This window comes from Haliotis rubra, unplaced genomic scaffold (genome assembly GCF_003918875.1).
Source record: "Haliotis rubra isolate DU_JTF1 unplaced genomic scaffold, ASM391887v1 Scf410, whole genome shotgun sequence".
NCBI lineage: Eukaryota > Metazoa > Mollusca > Gastropoda > Lepetellida > Haliotidae > Haliotis > Haliotis rubra.
This window is the reverse complement of record NW_025767092.1, coordinates 336,518-352,222: the sequence shown is the minus strand read 5'-3', so window position 1 is coordinate 352,222 and position 15,705 is coordinate 336,518. Positions and strand designations below refer to the sequence as shown.

At 40.4% G+C, this 15,705-nt stretch overlaps 1 protein-coding gene across 1 annotated transcript in view; it reads right to left on the bottom strand.

Moving 5' to 3' along the window:
• Nucleotides 1-12,471, bottom strand: part of LOC124288068 (globin-5-like) — a 30,015-nt gene extending 17,544 nt beyond the window's left edge. The window contains exon 1 of the mRNA XM_046724636.1: nt 12,073-12,471. Within this exon, the coding sequence (XP_046580592.1) occupies nt 12,073-12,314 (242 nt within the window). The 5' untranslated portion in view covers nt 12,315-12,471. The remainder of the gene's footprint in view (nt 1-12,072) is intronic.
• Nucleotides 12,472-15,705: the final 3,234 nt, after the last annotated feature.

Sequence of the window (15,705 nt, the reverse complement as noted above, 5' to 3'; positions counted from 1 at the left end):
ATCAAATAGTTGAGATGGCCTTGTAATTACCCAAGCTGTACATCACCTTCCATGAGCAGCTTTCATAGCTTCCAGCAACTAATGAAACCACAAAATGATATTACGTTCAGCATGATCGTAATTGGGAAGATATCTCACGCCGTAATAATGTCCTTCAGATGTGAAATTAAGTTGGGATATTAAGACTGTTGTGTGGTTAAGTCACAAGGTCAAATCATCATTATCAGGCATTAATCGCATTGCTAGTACGCTCGGTTGTCTTCAAAACAAATGTGGTCCACAGTATGGCATGAAATGATATGTGTTCTCTGTGATGTCCTTTTATACTCTCCTATACTTCCCATCAAATGTTTAGACTCACTAGTGTAAATGTAGCCACTTACTTCAGGCAACTGTTTGAAACTAAATTTTGCAAAATATTCCATACAGTTAAAAGGTACTGCTTACATAAGAACTGATGTATTGTAAAGATTATTGTCATGAGTTCAGTAAATGATAAAAATCAGTGAAAATTGGTGAATTCTTAACAAAACTTTACACCAAAACGCAGTTGTTCACATGCACGATATTTGCACATGTTTTTTCAGCAATTTGATGCATGATCCTCGTGCAATTCATCTGCATAAAGTTTGCAGTTAGTGGAGAAATCAAGTTTCGATGTAACTATATACATAACATATTGTGAGTGTTTTAAGTGAGTCTAAACTTTTGATGGGAAGTATATAATGCTTTCCTATAATCCTTTCCTATAATGCTTTGCTATAATGGTTTCCTATAATGTTTTGTTGTAATGCTTAACTATAATGCAGTAGCATGCAGCAGAGGTTCATATGGGCTTACATAGAACACAATTACTATTTTATAACGTTAGTTAGTGATGAGTGCATTATAGTTACACAAGAGATCACGATTCCTCTGAGTGTATCTAGGATTACGACGCTACAGTATATTTCTGTTTCCACAATTTGCACAATTTCAACTGATATCTCTGGTTCGTGACAATAATCTTTTTGTTGGTGGTTGTGTGTGGGAAGGGTGAGAATCGTGAGATTGTGCGCATGTGTGCATGTTTGTCGCGGCAGGCTGGGTTCCTTATAAGATCGGAGCTTCACATCATTTTACAATCACCGTTGCCTTCTTCGTGGTTGTAACCAGTGATACCCTGCGTGGCAGTTAATTACACTGGATTTGCTCTGACAAAATCTGTATCTTTGGAGCATTTTTACCAGAATAAATCGATAGAAAATGCTACATTATTTACACAGTCATGGTGCGTGTGCTTGAATATTTTGTTTTAAATGAGGCACTGTTTGACACAGATAGTTAAAAGCCTCATATGTCAAATTCCATTTAACAGCACTAAATAACGAGGCGGGAGTGAACGTTATTATTCTGAGAACATTTCACTTCATGAAGATCCTCCCCATATGTGCAAGTGACATTTTCAACGCATTGTTTTTTGGACTAAACATATTTACTAAGGAGGGAAAAGCAGCTGTGGCATTAGCAACACTTTGAGAATGTCCACATCCACAAATTACTTGAAATAATTTCTGATTCAACATTTATAGAGATTCAACCTCAACATGTGCAGCCACTACGGAACGAACCCGTGTAGATCCGGGTTAGAATTGATTTTCAGTAACCCCTGCTTGTTCTGAGAGGCGACTAACGGGATCAGGTGGTCAGGCTCGTTGACTTGGTTGACACATGGCATCGTATATCAATTGCATAGATCGATGCTCATGCTTGTTGATCACTGGATTGTCTGGTCCAGACTCGATTATTTACAGACCGCCGCCATATAGCTGAAGTATTGCAGAATGCGGCATAAAACTAAATTCACTCACTCTCTCATTATGGAACGATGATGTCAAATGTTTCATAAACACCTAATGTGTTCTCTATACCTTACACAATATTTGTAAATTACATTTTTAATCTTTAATATTTCACGTGTACTTCATCAATACATCTAAAATCACTTTAATTAAGATACTTATTCTGTTAGGACAATGACCTCGTCAGTTATTTCACTGAAGTGTAAAGTCTTCATCGTGAGTCACTCCTCTCACACGAAGGTGACATACTTTCGGATGAACACTTGAATCACCGTGTCGTGACAACTGGCATCTTCCTCTTGTCACAACAGAAATCCGGATCAACATCAGGTCAGTGCTTGGTCAAATCAGATAGGATGAACTATGTCATACACAACTATTCCTCAGCTTGAGTGAGTGAGTGAGTTTCGTGTCACATTGGTAACAGTGCAGCGATATCGTGACGGCAACAATTATATACTAATATCAAAATCAATAAATTTAGAACATAAAAAACCCGTCATCGAAGGAGAGCAAAACTATTAGAGTATCACAGCTCGTAACTTAAAACTAGTAAGCTATCACAAAATCATCACTATAGACAACAGTACAATATAAAAACGGGCTATAAATCACCAGCAACTTAAGGTAGAACACCATACTAGGTACCATGGAGACTTACAGTGCTTTGGCTACCTGCATGGGCCCTAGCTGGATTTACACCATCCCTTCAGCCACTGGTGATAGCAGTGATACTTAGCCAATATTTTATAACAACACATATTCTACGATTAATATTTTGTAGGTCGAAATTGACTTTGAAGGTTTTGGGGCTTACGTATCCTCTCGGGAGGACAATAATTTTGCAACACATTTATCATATTGTGTCAATGACGTGTGTTATAATATCCCCATATGTTCACCACGACTTTTAACGGGAACGTAACGCTGTCATGGACAAAACCAAGTGATTAGCTTCAACAGACCGCAAGGTAATACCACCTTAGTAAGACTTTTGCCTTGAAGCTCTTGTCTACTGGAGCAAGTGGCTTTGTTCGAAAGATCTTTTCGTCTTGCAGTGAATGGTTACCGAGAAGGATGAAATGGTAAGGTGACTTTTAACCTGCTAGTCCCTAACAAGCAACTTGGGTGGTATACTCCCCGGGAAGCTGAGAATAAAATTATCCATTAAGCTTAGTAATAAAAGAATACATTATACACCATTTGGAGCAAACATTGTGTTTGGAGTTATACGATTTACAAATGCTTAGTCACTGAATGTATATGATTTTGATAGTGACAAATAAACCCATTTGAATTGAAAAGGAGAACCTGAGGAACTCTAGACTTGCTTCGTTTATGGCTTTAGTATGGCAGGGAGTGCTAAGCAGTAGGGAGAATATTGTAGTTCTTGGACTGTAATACAGACCAGATTTACAAGTGTATTCTTCTTCTAATCTTGTTTGTGTCTCAGTTCAGGTCACCTCTGCTTTTGTCCCAAGCAATTTGACTGTCTTGGTTTTCTTCAAACTGTATGTCCATATATTAGTTTAGTTTAATTTTGTATCCTATTGTTCTTGTGTCAGGGCTCACAATAATGTGTTTGTAAGGTCATATTTGGCCCCTCGTTTATTGAATCAGTTCACACGAAATATTGAGAACAAACATTTGTCCCCTCATGTAATTATGAGAAACATTGTACACTACATTCCAAAGCGTATTAGGCTTCCATGATGTAGCTGAGGTTTAGGCCACGCCTTACGAGAGACAGTGTGATGTTTGAGAAATGTCTGAAGTGGTTAGCTGGTCGATATTTACCAGTTTGATGAAATTGAAATACATGAGCTAGTGTCTGGTCCTGAAACGCCACGGATTATAGAGATCATCGAAGTGTGTGATACTATGATGAAGCAACAAAGTTCATGGTGCTAGAAACATGCACTCCACGACCATGTGAGTCATTTGAGGGAAGTTCGTGGGTGTGTGAAAAGCAAACAAATATTCTATATACAGAAATATGTTATTTCCACCAGCGAGGACACACACGACGATATGCGAGTCAATTGAGGGACGTTTGTCGGAGTTTGAAAATGGAAACAGATCTGCTATATCCAGAAATATGTTATTTCTATTTACACTATAACAGATCCTGGCATGATTCAGTGAGCTAATGTTAACCCTTTTCGCGAACACCTGGTGTCATCACTGATTTTCTTTTGTCCAGTCATAAAAAATCACAGCTGTTCCGTTCTTTGCACCAGATGGAATCGGTTTCCGGGGAAAAGTCAAGACTGAGAGTTCTCTTGCACTGACATCATGCATCCAAGTAGCACTGAAGCCATTAGAACTGAGCCTAATCGGAACATATAGTTCCTGTAATTTTTGGAAAATATTCCGGGTACCAATCTTCAAGAAACAGTAAAAGACTAAGAGATACGTATATTATGAATTTGTTCTTCAAGGCAACCCTTTATACCAAACAAATAGCTGGTCTACTCTTTTCATTCGAGGCCGTAGTGCTCGTCAACCAAATCCACATTATGCTAATAATGGAATCATTATCTTGAACTAATGTAAAACAAACTATTGAAATAAATGTTGAATGTCTGAACTTTCCAAACTACCCTTTGACATTAAGCGTCAGCTCTTATCACAGGTAATATGATAGCCTGGAACCTCTCGTATATATTCAGTGTACCCGTTTCAGAAGCAGGACTATAAACTTTGTTATCGATTAGTTCTTTCCAGAGTGTCGACCTATTTCATTTTCGAGTAAGAAGCAGATGACAGGTTTGGCATTATACTGATTGGTTGATACATAAAAACCTCAGTTTTCATTTCAGATGATTAGATTCACTGTAACAAATGATTAGCACTAAATGTTTCAATTTTGGTTGATTGGTTGTTTACGCCACACTCAGTAATATTCCAGCTACATGACGTCAATTTTGAAAATACATAAATCATAAATTATAACAGACAATTGCTTTGGTAAACAGATCATGAATGTGGCGGATTCAACCTGCGGAACAAGTGAGTGAGTGAGTTTGGTTTTACGCCACTTTTAGCAGTATTCCAGCTATATCACGGCGGTGGACACTAGAAATGGGCTTCACCCATTGTACCCAAGTGAGGAATCGAACCCGGGTCTTCGGCGTGACGAGCGAACGCTTTAACCCCCAGGCTACACCACCACCAACTTAGAATTTTATCAAAACCATATACTGTCCCTTGAGCATTGTTAGTATTCTCTTTCTGTTTTATTGGTCTTATTGGGATCTGTTATCTTCAGATGGTCGTTACTCGAATGACAAGAAACGCTTACAACTACAGGCTGCTGAAATGTCAATGAATCGTAATATGATTGAAGCCCTGATAAGCTTCATAAAGTCAATGATTCGTGATTCATTGCTGAAACAATCGTTAACCGCTGTCAGTTTCTCGAACCAAAGTACAGGATAATTCTGTAAGAGGCTTTTTATCACTGTCGTATGTAGAAAAATAGGAATTGTTGTTCTATCAATGTGTCCTTAAACGTTTTACACCAATAGAATATTTACTACTTGGAGGTAGTATTCTAATTAATTAGATACGGATAAACAGTACATTTACCTAACCTCATAATGATCTTTCTTGATGTTTTTTCATACTCGTACACATAATACGGTTTAGAAATAAACATTTAATTATGATAGATGAAATAATGAATTCGTTCTAATTTGACTTTCACAGGGTATTCAGGTGACTACTTGACTTTCCTGTTCGTGTGTTTCTGACCATAAGCTTTTCTTAGAACACCTGTCATTACTATGATAAAAGGATGCGTTAGCACATGCCAGGATCCCACAATGGGCCCAGCTTTCAGCTCTTCAGACTGATGTGATTGATTGAGAAATCATTGAAAAGATTTAGCCGCTGGTATAATTATTATTGGCAGTATCGCTATATTCGTTACTACTAGTATTGCTATCAGGAGGTAGTAGCAGCGATAGTAGTAGTAGAAGCAGCAACAGCAGTAGCAGCAGCAGCAGCAGCAGCAGCAGCAACAGCAGTAGCAGTAGCACTAGTGAGTGAGTTTAGTTTTACGCCACACTCAGCAATATTCCAGCTATATGCTAGCGGTCTGTAAATAATCGCGACTGGACCAGACAATCCAATGATCAACTGCATGAGCATCGATCTACGCAACTGGGATACGATGGCGTGTGTCAGACAAGTCAGCGAGCCTCACCACCCGATCCCGTTAGTCGCCTCTGACGACAAGCATGGGTTGCTGAAGACCAAGTCTGACCCGGATCTTCACGGGTCAGTAGCATTAGTAGTAGTAGTAGTAGTAGTAGTAGTAGTAGTAGTAGTAGTAGTAGTAGTAGTAGTAGCAGTAGTAGTAAGAAGAGGAGGAGGAGGAGGAGCAAGTGTATCAGCAGCAGAAGTAGTAGTATTGTGTTTGAGACACTGCTAAACGCAGTGATTTCTCATCTTTGTGAAATTGATCTGTCGCTGTATAATTCATCAACTGTACATTGTGTGATGCCTCACACTGAAAAATACATGTGTCGAATAATACCCATCCATGCATGTAATAGCGTGTCTAAGGACGGAAGCCCTTACATGCAACACACTATTGTGATCGGAGATATTGACTGATCGGAGAAACACAACAGAAGGAGAACATCCAATATGAGTTAGCGTCAAAATAACGTTGTCGTCAGTGACGAAGTGCCTAGACAACAACGTTGCAAATATACTGTTATAGGCTGATAAATAATTCAATCTGGCACAAATGTCAGGTCATTATAAACACAGTCAGACTGACTGACTGACTGAGTTTGGTTTTACGCCGCTTTTAGCAATATTCCAGCAACATCACGGCGGGGGACACCAGAAATGGGCTTCACACATTGTTCCCATGTGGGGATTTGAACCTGGGTCTTTGGCGTGACGAGCCAACGCTTTAACCATTAGGCTACCCCACCGCCCCCAAACACAGTCATACAGGTCAAGCATTGTGAGCGCAATATACATCTTACAAATGGGGAACTGTGATCTCGCAGTTCCATGCTGAAATGCCATGGAAGCATGAGGAGCGGTGGGGTAACCCAGTGGTTAAAGCGTTGTCTTGTCACGCCAGAGAGCCGTTTCGATTCCCCACATGGGTACATGTATGGAGCCAATACTACTACTACTACTACTACTACTACTACTACTACTACTACTACTTGGCGGTGGGGTAGCCTAGTGGTTAAAGCGTTGACTTGTCACGCCAGAAAGCCATTTCGATTCCCCACATGGGTACAATGTATGGAGCAGAATACTACTACTACTACTACTGCTGCTGCTGCTACTTGGCGGTGGGGTAGCCTAGTGGTTAAAGCGTTGACTTGTCACGCCAGAAAGCCATTTCGATTCCCCACATGGGTACAATGTGTGGAGCCAATACTACTACTACTACTACTACTACTGCTACTACTACTGCTGCTGCTACTTGGCGGTGGGGTAGCCTAGTGGTTAAAGCGTTGACTTGTCACGCCAGAAAGCCATTTCGATTCCCCACATGGGTACAATGTATGGAGCGAATACTACTACTACTACTACTACTACTACTGCTGCTGCTGCTGCTGCTGCTGCTACTTGGCGGTGGGGTAGCCTAGTGGTTAAAGCGTTGACTTGTCACGCCAGAGAGCCGTTTCTGATTACCCACATGGGTAGTGGTTAAAGCGTGACTTGTCACGCCAGAGAGCCGTTTCGATTCCCCACATGGGTACAATGTCTGGAGCCAATACTACTACTACTACTACTACTACTACTACTACTACTACTACTTGGCGGTGGGGTAGCCTAGTGGTTAAAGCGTTGTCTTGTCACGCCAGAGAGCCGTTTCGAGTCCCCACATGGGTACAATGTGTGGAGCCAATTGGCGGTGGGGTAGCCTAGTGGTTAAAGCGTTCGCTCGTCACGCCGAAGACTCGGGTTCGATTTCCCACATGGGTACGCTGTGTGAAGCCCATTTCTGGTGTCCCCTGTCGTGATATTGGTTGAATATTGCTAAAAGCGGCGTAAAACCATACTCACTCACTCATTCATGGAAGCATGAATCAGTGTCGAATTATCAGAAAGATGTAGACCACATGCGGAGGTCAAACCACCATACACACGTCTGAGGAATCCTTCCGCTGTCATGAAGCACAGTGGACCGGCCAAACTAGGTAATGGCTTAAGTCTATCACAGCTGCACGATCGTAACGATACCAGTGTTATCGATAAACCATGCCGTGAAAAGAAATCGCATGATCCCCATGATTATTATATCCTATTAACGTGAAATGTGATCCTGTAACTGTAATGGCGTTCAGTTACTGAAATAGAATAATAGGTTCAGATGTCACAATGTACTGGTAATCAACTTTAGCTGCATCCTACCCGTGAAGCTTGATGCATGAGTGAGTGAATGAGTTCAGTTTTATGCCGGTTTTAGCAATATTCCAGCAATATCACGGCAGGGATACCAGACATGGGCTTCACACATTGTACCCATGTGGGGAATCGAACCCGGGTTTCGGCGTGACGAGCGGACACTTTAACCACTAGGCAACCTCACCGCCATGGAGATTGATGCAGTGAAAGAAGCAAAAGGAAAGGAAGAACTCACGAATACCCTAAAACAGGGTAGAGTACAAATGGAGACTTTAAGAAAACAAGCGATGAAGTCAAAGCCAAAAGAACCATTCTTTCGTATTTTGGTGTTAATGATTGGGTTAAGCTAGAGTATTGACACATTCACATGGCCGATCATGTCAGATACGAAATCCAATCACTATTGCTCTCCCTTCAATTTCTTATATTTGCCAATTTGATTAACGTCTATTATTTGTTTATTGATCCTTTTGTGAAGCGAGCGAAAGCTCATGATGAAAACAGGGCATTCCACAATTTTCTTAAACGAGTCAAGGATGGAGGAGAAAAACGTAAACTCATTGTTGATTTTGTAGATGGTTCTGTAGTGCTAACTGATACAAAACGGTGTCATAGCAAAGTTCCATACCAAATTAAAATGGTTCGGCTTTTCAAAGGAAGGCTCTTTGAAAGACCACTGCAACGAAATTATTTGCAGTGTGCTGAATAAAACACAGCTCAATGGCAACGCTTTTGAGACGTGAGTCTGAGTGGATAAAGTTGGCTGGCCTGAAAAGTGAAACAAAAGGTTTTCTCTTTGCAAATTAGGACCAGTCATTTCAAACTTGGAATGTGCGATATTGCATCAAAATGTTATATGAAATGTAGATAATGCAATAAATTCAATGCGATTGCCCAACACCTTGTCAGCGGATGCCCAGTATATACAGTATCTTAACCGACTTGAAGGTGTAGTTTGGCTCATGCATTGTCCGTCTTCGCCATGCCTGTGGCTTTGACGCAGAGGTGCATCCATGTTATGACCAAGAATATGAAGAGGTCGTCATGGAAAAGGATAATGATAAAATCCTTTCCTCTATAGCCGGTATACAGTCACAGACATATCCAGGCCAACAGTACCTTGTCGTACTGTAATCAGATATAATCATCTGTATCATTGAATTGTCTGTTTCTTGTGACACTAATCTGATTGACAAGGTTCATGACAAAACCATGTGAACGAAATGTCATCACAAGCACCAGATTGTCCGACTTCCCACTGTTCTCGGTGCCTTAGGTTTTGTACCTCTCAATCTGTTAACTGGCATTTGGAGAGTATCAGGATTCTCTGTCAGGAACGCGACCATTCCGACTGACTTCATCCGGATCTCCTGAACCATTTTTGCCGCATTTATTATGGATGATATGTATAACACTAAATACTGACAAAAATCAGTAGTGGTGGTTGTAGTAGTAGTAGTAGCAGTAGTAGTAGTAGTGAGTGAGTGAGTGAGTTTAGTTTTACGCCGCTTTTAGCAATATTCCAGCAATATCACGGCGGGGGACACCAGAAATGGGCTTCACACATTGTACTCATGTGGGGAATCGAACCCGGGCCTTCGGCGTGACGAGAGAACGCTTTAACCACTAGGCTACCCCACCGCCCAGTAGCAGCAGCAGTAGTAGTAGTAGTAGTAGTAGTAGTAGTAGTAGTAGTAGTAGTAGTAGTATTGTCGTCGTCGTCATCATCATCATCATCATTTGTGTCTTAGTAGTAGTGGCGTAACTGTACCCTCAGGACAAACAGAGTTTAAACGTTCACTAAAACTTGATAGACAATGAAATGTTGTGTTAAGACTGTAGGCGAATTGAGATGTAGGCGAATAGAGAACAACCCGACGTTCACAATTTTGGTGGAAAAGACACATAAAAATATCATGAGGTGGACCTGTGCGTGAGTCGAAACCAACAATCGGATCCGACAAAGCATCAGCAATAAACTAATCTTTCACAATGCAAGCTGTGCTCCATCGTCTTTACGTAAGTGGTAGCACTCACAAACTCAGCTGCGTGTGTACCTTCACTACCGGATGCCTTTGAATATTTACTTTCCGCCATGAACATGTAGCGCTCATACCTCTCCTGACGAGCATGTTTCGTAACAAGTTAAATTAACCGGTCTAGTTAGTTCAATTAGCCGTGTTAACCATAAACCCACTTTGCAACGCGTAGAGCCCCCGAGACAAGTCGTTAAGGCAAGAAGTACCCCTACCGTATAAACCATTACTATTTCAATTACCGTGATATCCAATGGTGTCTTAATATTATGACCCTCGCTTTTACCTAACCCATGGGCTACGGACTCATCACTCGCTCCCATACCCAAATCGACCAATGTAAGATTCAATACACCAACAACAACTTCATGAAATTAAACGGGACTCCACATTGATCGTAACATTGATAAGAGGCCGGTTTAAACTGGAGCCTGTTGAGTTGTTTCTCATAAATTTTAAATACGTTGAGCTTGACTTAATATTTGAAAGGATCGGATGTTCTCATTGAAAGGTTAATTCAGCTGATCATAATATTTTCCCGTGATCTAGTCGCCACCTTGCCATATCGGTTGTACAACAATCATTAAAATTATGCGAAAAAGCAATGACGTAATCGGCCTTCACGCTAATGAAGACACATTGTTATCATCAGCTGTGCGCATATGTTATTATGTAATATTTGTTGATGACGTCAGAAAGGTGGGTGGAAAACGGTCATCTTTCTCAATGTCATCCTAGCATCAAGTCCAGTCAATCAATGGGAGCTTCGAAATCAATAGCGACAGTTTGCGATAACACACAGACCAGATGGTACTCACACTACCTGCGCTGTAAACAATGGCCAGTTTGTTATAAAGATACCTACCGGTGCCTGTCAACAGCAATAGAACATGTGTTTTGGCTGGTGACATCTGCTGGCCTATTGATTGAATTCAGAAGCCTATGAGCATGCACGCGCTCAGTAACAATGACAATTGCAGGCTGTTGTTTTCTCAAGATTAACATCTGTTGTGACGAACAGCAAGAGTGCTGTTTTAATTTTGTTAGTATCGGATATGAAAATCAAGCCTTAATTATCAGATTGTGGATATGTAACCGCGAGGGCTGTACAGAGTGGATCAAAGACACATCAGAAGCGCCTTACGGTGAGGCCTCGTCTTAATCCATACGGCTCACCAGCGTTATCCCCGCTGTCTGTTATTGTGATAGCGGGCTGTGGACTTCATGCTAGCCACTGACATCCCACACCTGATTGCCACACGGCGAATACCAGCACATCAGCATCCACAGACACAACTTGAGATTTGAACTTAGCAAAAAGACAATGGTAAATGTCTAGCGACCAACAGCGCCACAACGTCAATCTATAATGGGAATCAAAACAAATTACGTGGGTTGTGGGTGGTTGTATATAGTCGACACCTGGGGGCCAGCATAGCCTATTGAAGTGGAAGAGGTTATTTATAACGCTTCATCGCCGGCTGAACCTGCTCTCAATCTATCATTCCGGGGTTTATTTAAAACAGCAATCTCACGGCAATATCTCACAGCGGATCAAAACATTTAGTATGCGAAGGATAGCATCTGTCTATTGTCAGACAGATACACACAATACAATGTTTCAAAATAATGCCGTGGCGGAATTTTACTCCAGCACGATAATGACAGGCAGCAGTGGACGATGTCTAACGATGGATTAAGCATGACTTTGCGCTCATGAGGTGAGGTCTGCTTTGCCTCCGACTTGGGCACTGTGATAGCATATTGCAAGCATCAACACCGACACACATGGCGCAGACACTTACCTTATGAACATCTCTACCCCTGTGGCTTCCATACATCGTTTGATACCTTTCCACGATTTCTTTAACTTGAAGACTTGGAGGGCGCTTAACGGTAGCCTAGGATCCGTAGGTGCTGGCGGAGCCGGATCGCAGAAGCCGTCCGCCATGTCTGGAGCCGACGCAACCTCTCTTTGGATCTGAGGGCTACTGCGCGACTGGAGGCAGCCCATCACAGCGGTATTGATCCAGTAGCACACACACATACACAAAGCACGCCTCACACCCGCTCAATGTCGCACTATGCTACACACCTTTCCGCCGACATCGTGACAGACAAATGTTGCTTTAACAAGGCTACAAATTGTCACATGGCGTTTTCTTTCTAATGTTCATTTAAATCCGTTAAGGATGCGTTCCTTGATAGGTAAATCCATTCAGTCATACCTGAAAGAGATGGAAACCATGTTTTATTTCCGAATCTTCACATTCATTGACCATTTGTTTATATATTTATAATCGTAACTTCGAAACATGGCATTTGAATTGAGGTATCTCTTCTACCAGCTGTCAACACTTACGATGTTGACGTAGGAACATTATGTTTGCATAATTATGTTTGTTTTCAGTGTTAGTGTTAGCTTAGGTTGGATTCTCGAAATGTATGCTGTTACAAAGGCTAATGTCTGAAATCCCTGAAACTGAACAAGAACAATACACTCTTTAGAAGAACGGAATACCTGTGAAGTTTTGTTTTCATTTTGTTAAGGTCAAGGTATTTGGCGCGTGGGTCTGTTTGTGATTGAACAATAGATGCCGGTATATTGTAAACAATTGTGGGTTTGGACTAAATGAGGGACAATTTGTAACCGTTATAGCAAAATGATGAGATATTTTCTTTCATTTTGAGGATGAAGAGAGCACTTTAATTGCTTGATAAAATCCTTAATTCCTTAATTTGGGCTATTGTATCGATTTTAGTCTTGATACATCCATTGTGACATACCCGAAAACTCTCCGGAAGCACAAATCTTAATGTTCTTTGTATGATCGCCATGTGAATACTAAGTAACGGATGTTTTTAACGTATTATGCCAGTTGAGTAATGTCTATCAACACAATACATGAAATCACAACGTTGATGCATATGAAACTATTATTGTGTCATCACTGATTTTCAGTGATCCACTCATAGCATATTCACGACTATTTGTCCCTTTACACCAAACAGGATTTGTTTCTGAGGATAGTCAAGACTGGGTATTTTCTGGCACTTGCTCCTATGGCATACTAAAGACATTAAAGACATAATGGATAGAATTATTTCATTTTCTGAATGAACATGAGAACACTTTGAATGCTGACACCTTGGAAAACGAGAATGAGCACTTGTTGAATGAAAAATGCTGAATGAGGACATAACATATTGAATGATGACCACTTGCTGAATGCGAATATCAGCTTACTGAATGATAACCACTTGCTGAATGAGAATATCAACATACTGAATGGTAACCACTTGCTGAATGCGAATATCAACATACTGAATGATAACCACTTGCTGAATCAGAGTATCAATATACTAAATGATTACCACATGCTGAATCTGAGTATCAACATACTGAATGATGAACACCTGCTGAATGAGGATGTGAACACGTTGAATGATTTCTACTTGATGAATGAGAATAGGAACATACCGAATGATGACCACTTGCCAAATGACAATTTGAACAAGTTCAGTGAGGACCACTTGCTGAGTGAGTGAGTAAGTGAGTATAGTTTTGCGAGAATGAGAACATCAACATTTTGAATGATGACCACTTGCTGAATGAGAATATCAACATGCTGAATGACAACTACTTGCTGAATGCGAACATCAACATTTTGAATGATGCCCACTTGCTGAACGAGAATATCAACATTTTGAATGGTGACTACTGCCAAATGAGAATAAGAACATTTTGAATGACGACCACTTGTTGAATGAGTATTTTAACACGACGAATAATGACCAGTGGTCTAAATGTATTACAGATATTCTAGATAATGACCACTTGTAGAATAATCAAATGAAAACCTTGCATGATGACCGCTAGCTGAATGGGTTACAGTCATTCTGAATGACGACCTCTTCCAGAATGAGAATCAGAAAATGTTGAATGACTATGTACAGTCGAATGAAAATTAAAACATGTTGAACGAGAGAATGCTGAATAAAAATTATAACTTGATAGACGACCGCTTCTGAGAATTAGCTATATAATAACTACTTGTTGACTAAAAAAAACACACGAGCAAATTGACTGACGACTATAGAATGAGAAAAAGAACATATTGAATGATGGCTACTTTCTGAATGAGAGTAAGCATATGCTGACTGAGCACTCCTCCCGGCTCTTCAGTCATTACAAACGAGACGACTGCCATCGCCTAACTGGCACGACTACGGTTGATCCAAATTTTCGATTTTCAAGAAAGAAATGAACTGTTTCTTCAGTGAGAAAATCAATGCAAAGTGCCCCCCGGCCGTGATGAGACTTGAGCTGCCTGAGTTCCGTACACCTCTCCCATCGCCAGCCATCACAGCCAGGGCATCGTGGACAGGGGTCATGTCTCTCTTAGATAAAGTCGAATTGAATATCATTATCGTAGCGTTACGTATCTGATTTGGATTATGCCGAATGCATCTCTCGCCATGGGTTCTCAGTAGCTAGGAACACATTTAAATTACATTGATGTTTGATGATGGTGCAGCTGATGTCGATTCTCTACCATTTGTATTGTCATGTAGTTTATGCATGTGTATATGTTGCAGTAAATATATATGATCAGTAAATATGAATATTTACTGAATTTGTCAGTAATTATGTATATTTACTCATTTTGTCAGGGGTTATGTATATTTACTGAAATTTTCAGGAAAGATACACATTTACTGAAATCTACACTGATTCATCATACATATTTACTGAAATAAAGATGTGATATATAACAAATATTTGTTTGCTTGTACACTTTGTTTATGTCTGTTTGGTAAGTAAAGGGACTGGTCAGTTATGTACATTCAGCACATCGGTTTTTATTGTTACAGTCCTAGCTGTAATGGCACCTGGAGTTGAAACTTGAGCCTTAAATACATTTACACCTGCTTATTGCACCTATATATATTTCATCTTCCTCTACTAAAAGGTAATACACGAGTGAGTAAGTATTGTTTTAAGCCGCTTTTAGCAATATTCCAGCAATAAAACTGAGGGGCCACCAGAAATGGGCTTCACACATTTTATCTCTGTGAGTAATCAAACTCGGGTGTCTTTCTCTCTCATTCTTTCTCTTTTCTCTCTTACAGAATTTAATTGTGTGAGCTGCAAATGTACCAGCTTGAGTGTTCATGTAATTCATATACCAAAAGGTGCTGTCGAATTTGTCAAATAAGATGGTTAACTGTTGTTAGCATATATGTAAAGAAATGACAAATGACACGAATATCCCTTTCTTTTTTCTTTCTCTTATATCTTTATATTCATCCCTGAAGATAAAGTTGTAACGCGTAGGGGTGTGTGTGTGTGTGTGTGTGTGTGTGTGTGTGTGGTGTGTTCCAGTTGTGCCACTATTTTGTGGATTTCTTTACATATATACAACTGATCACTATAT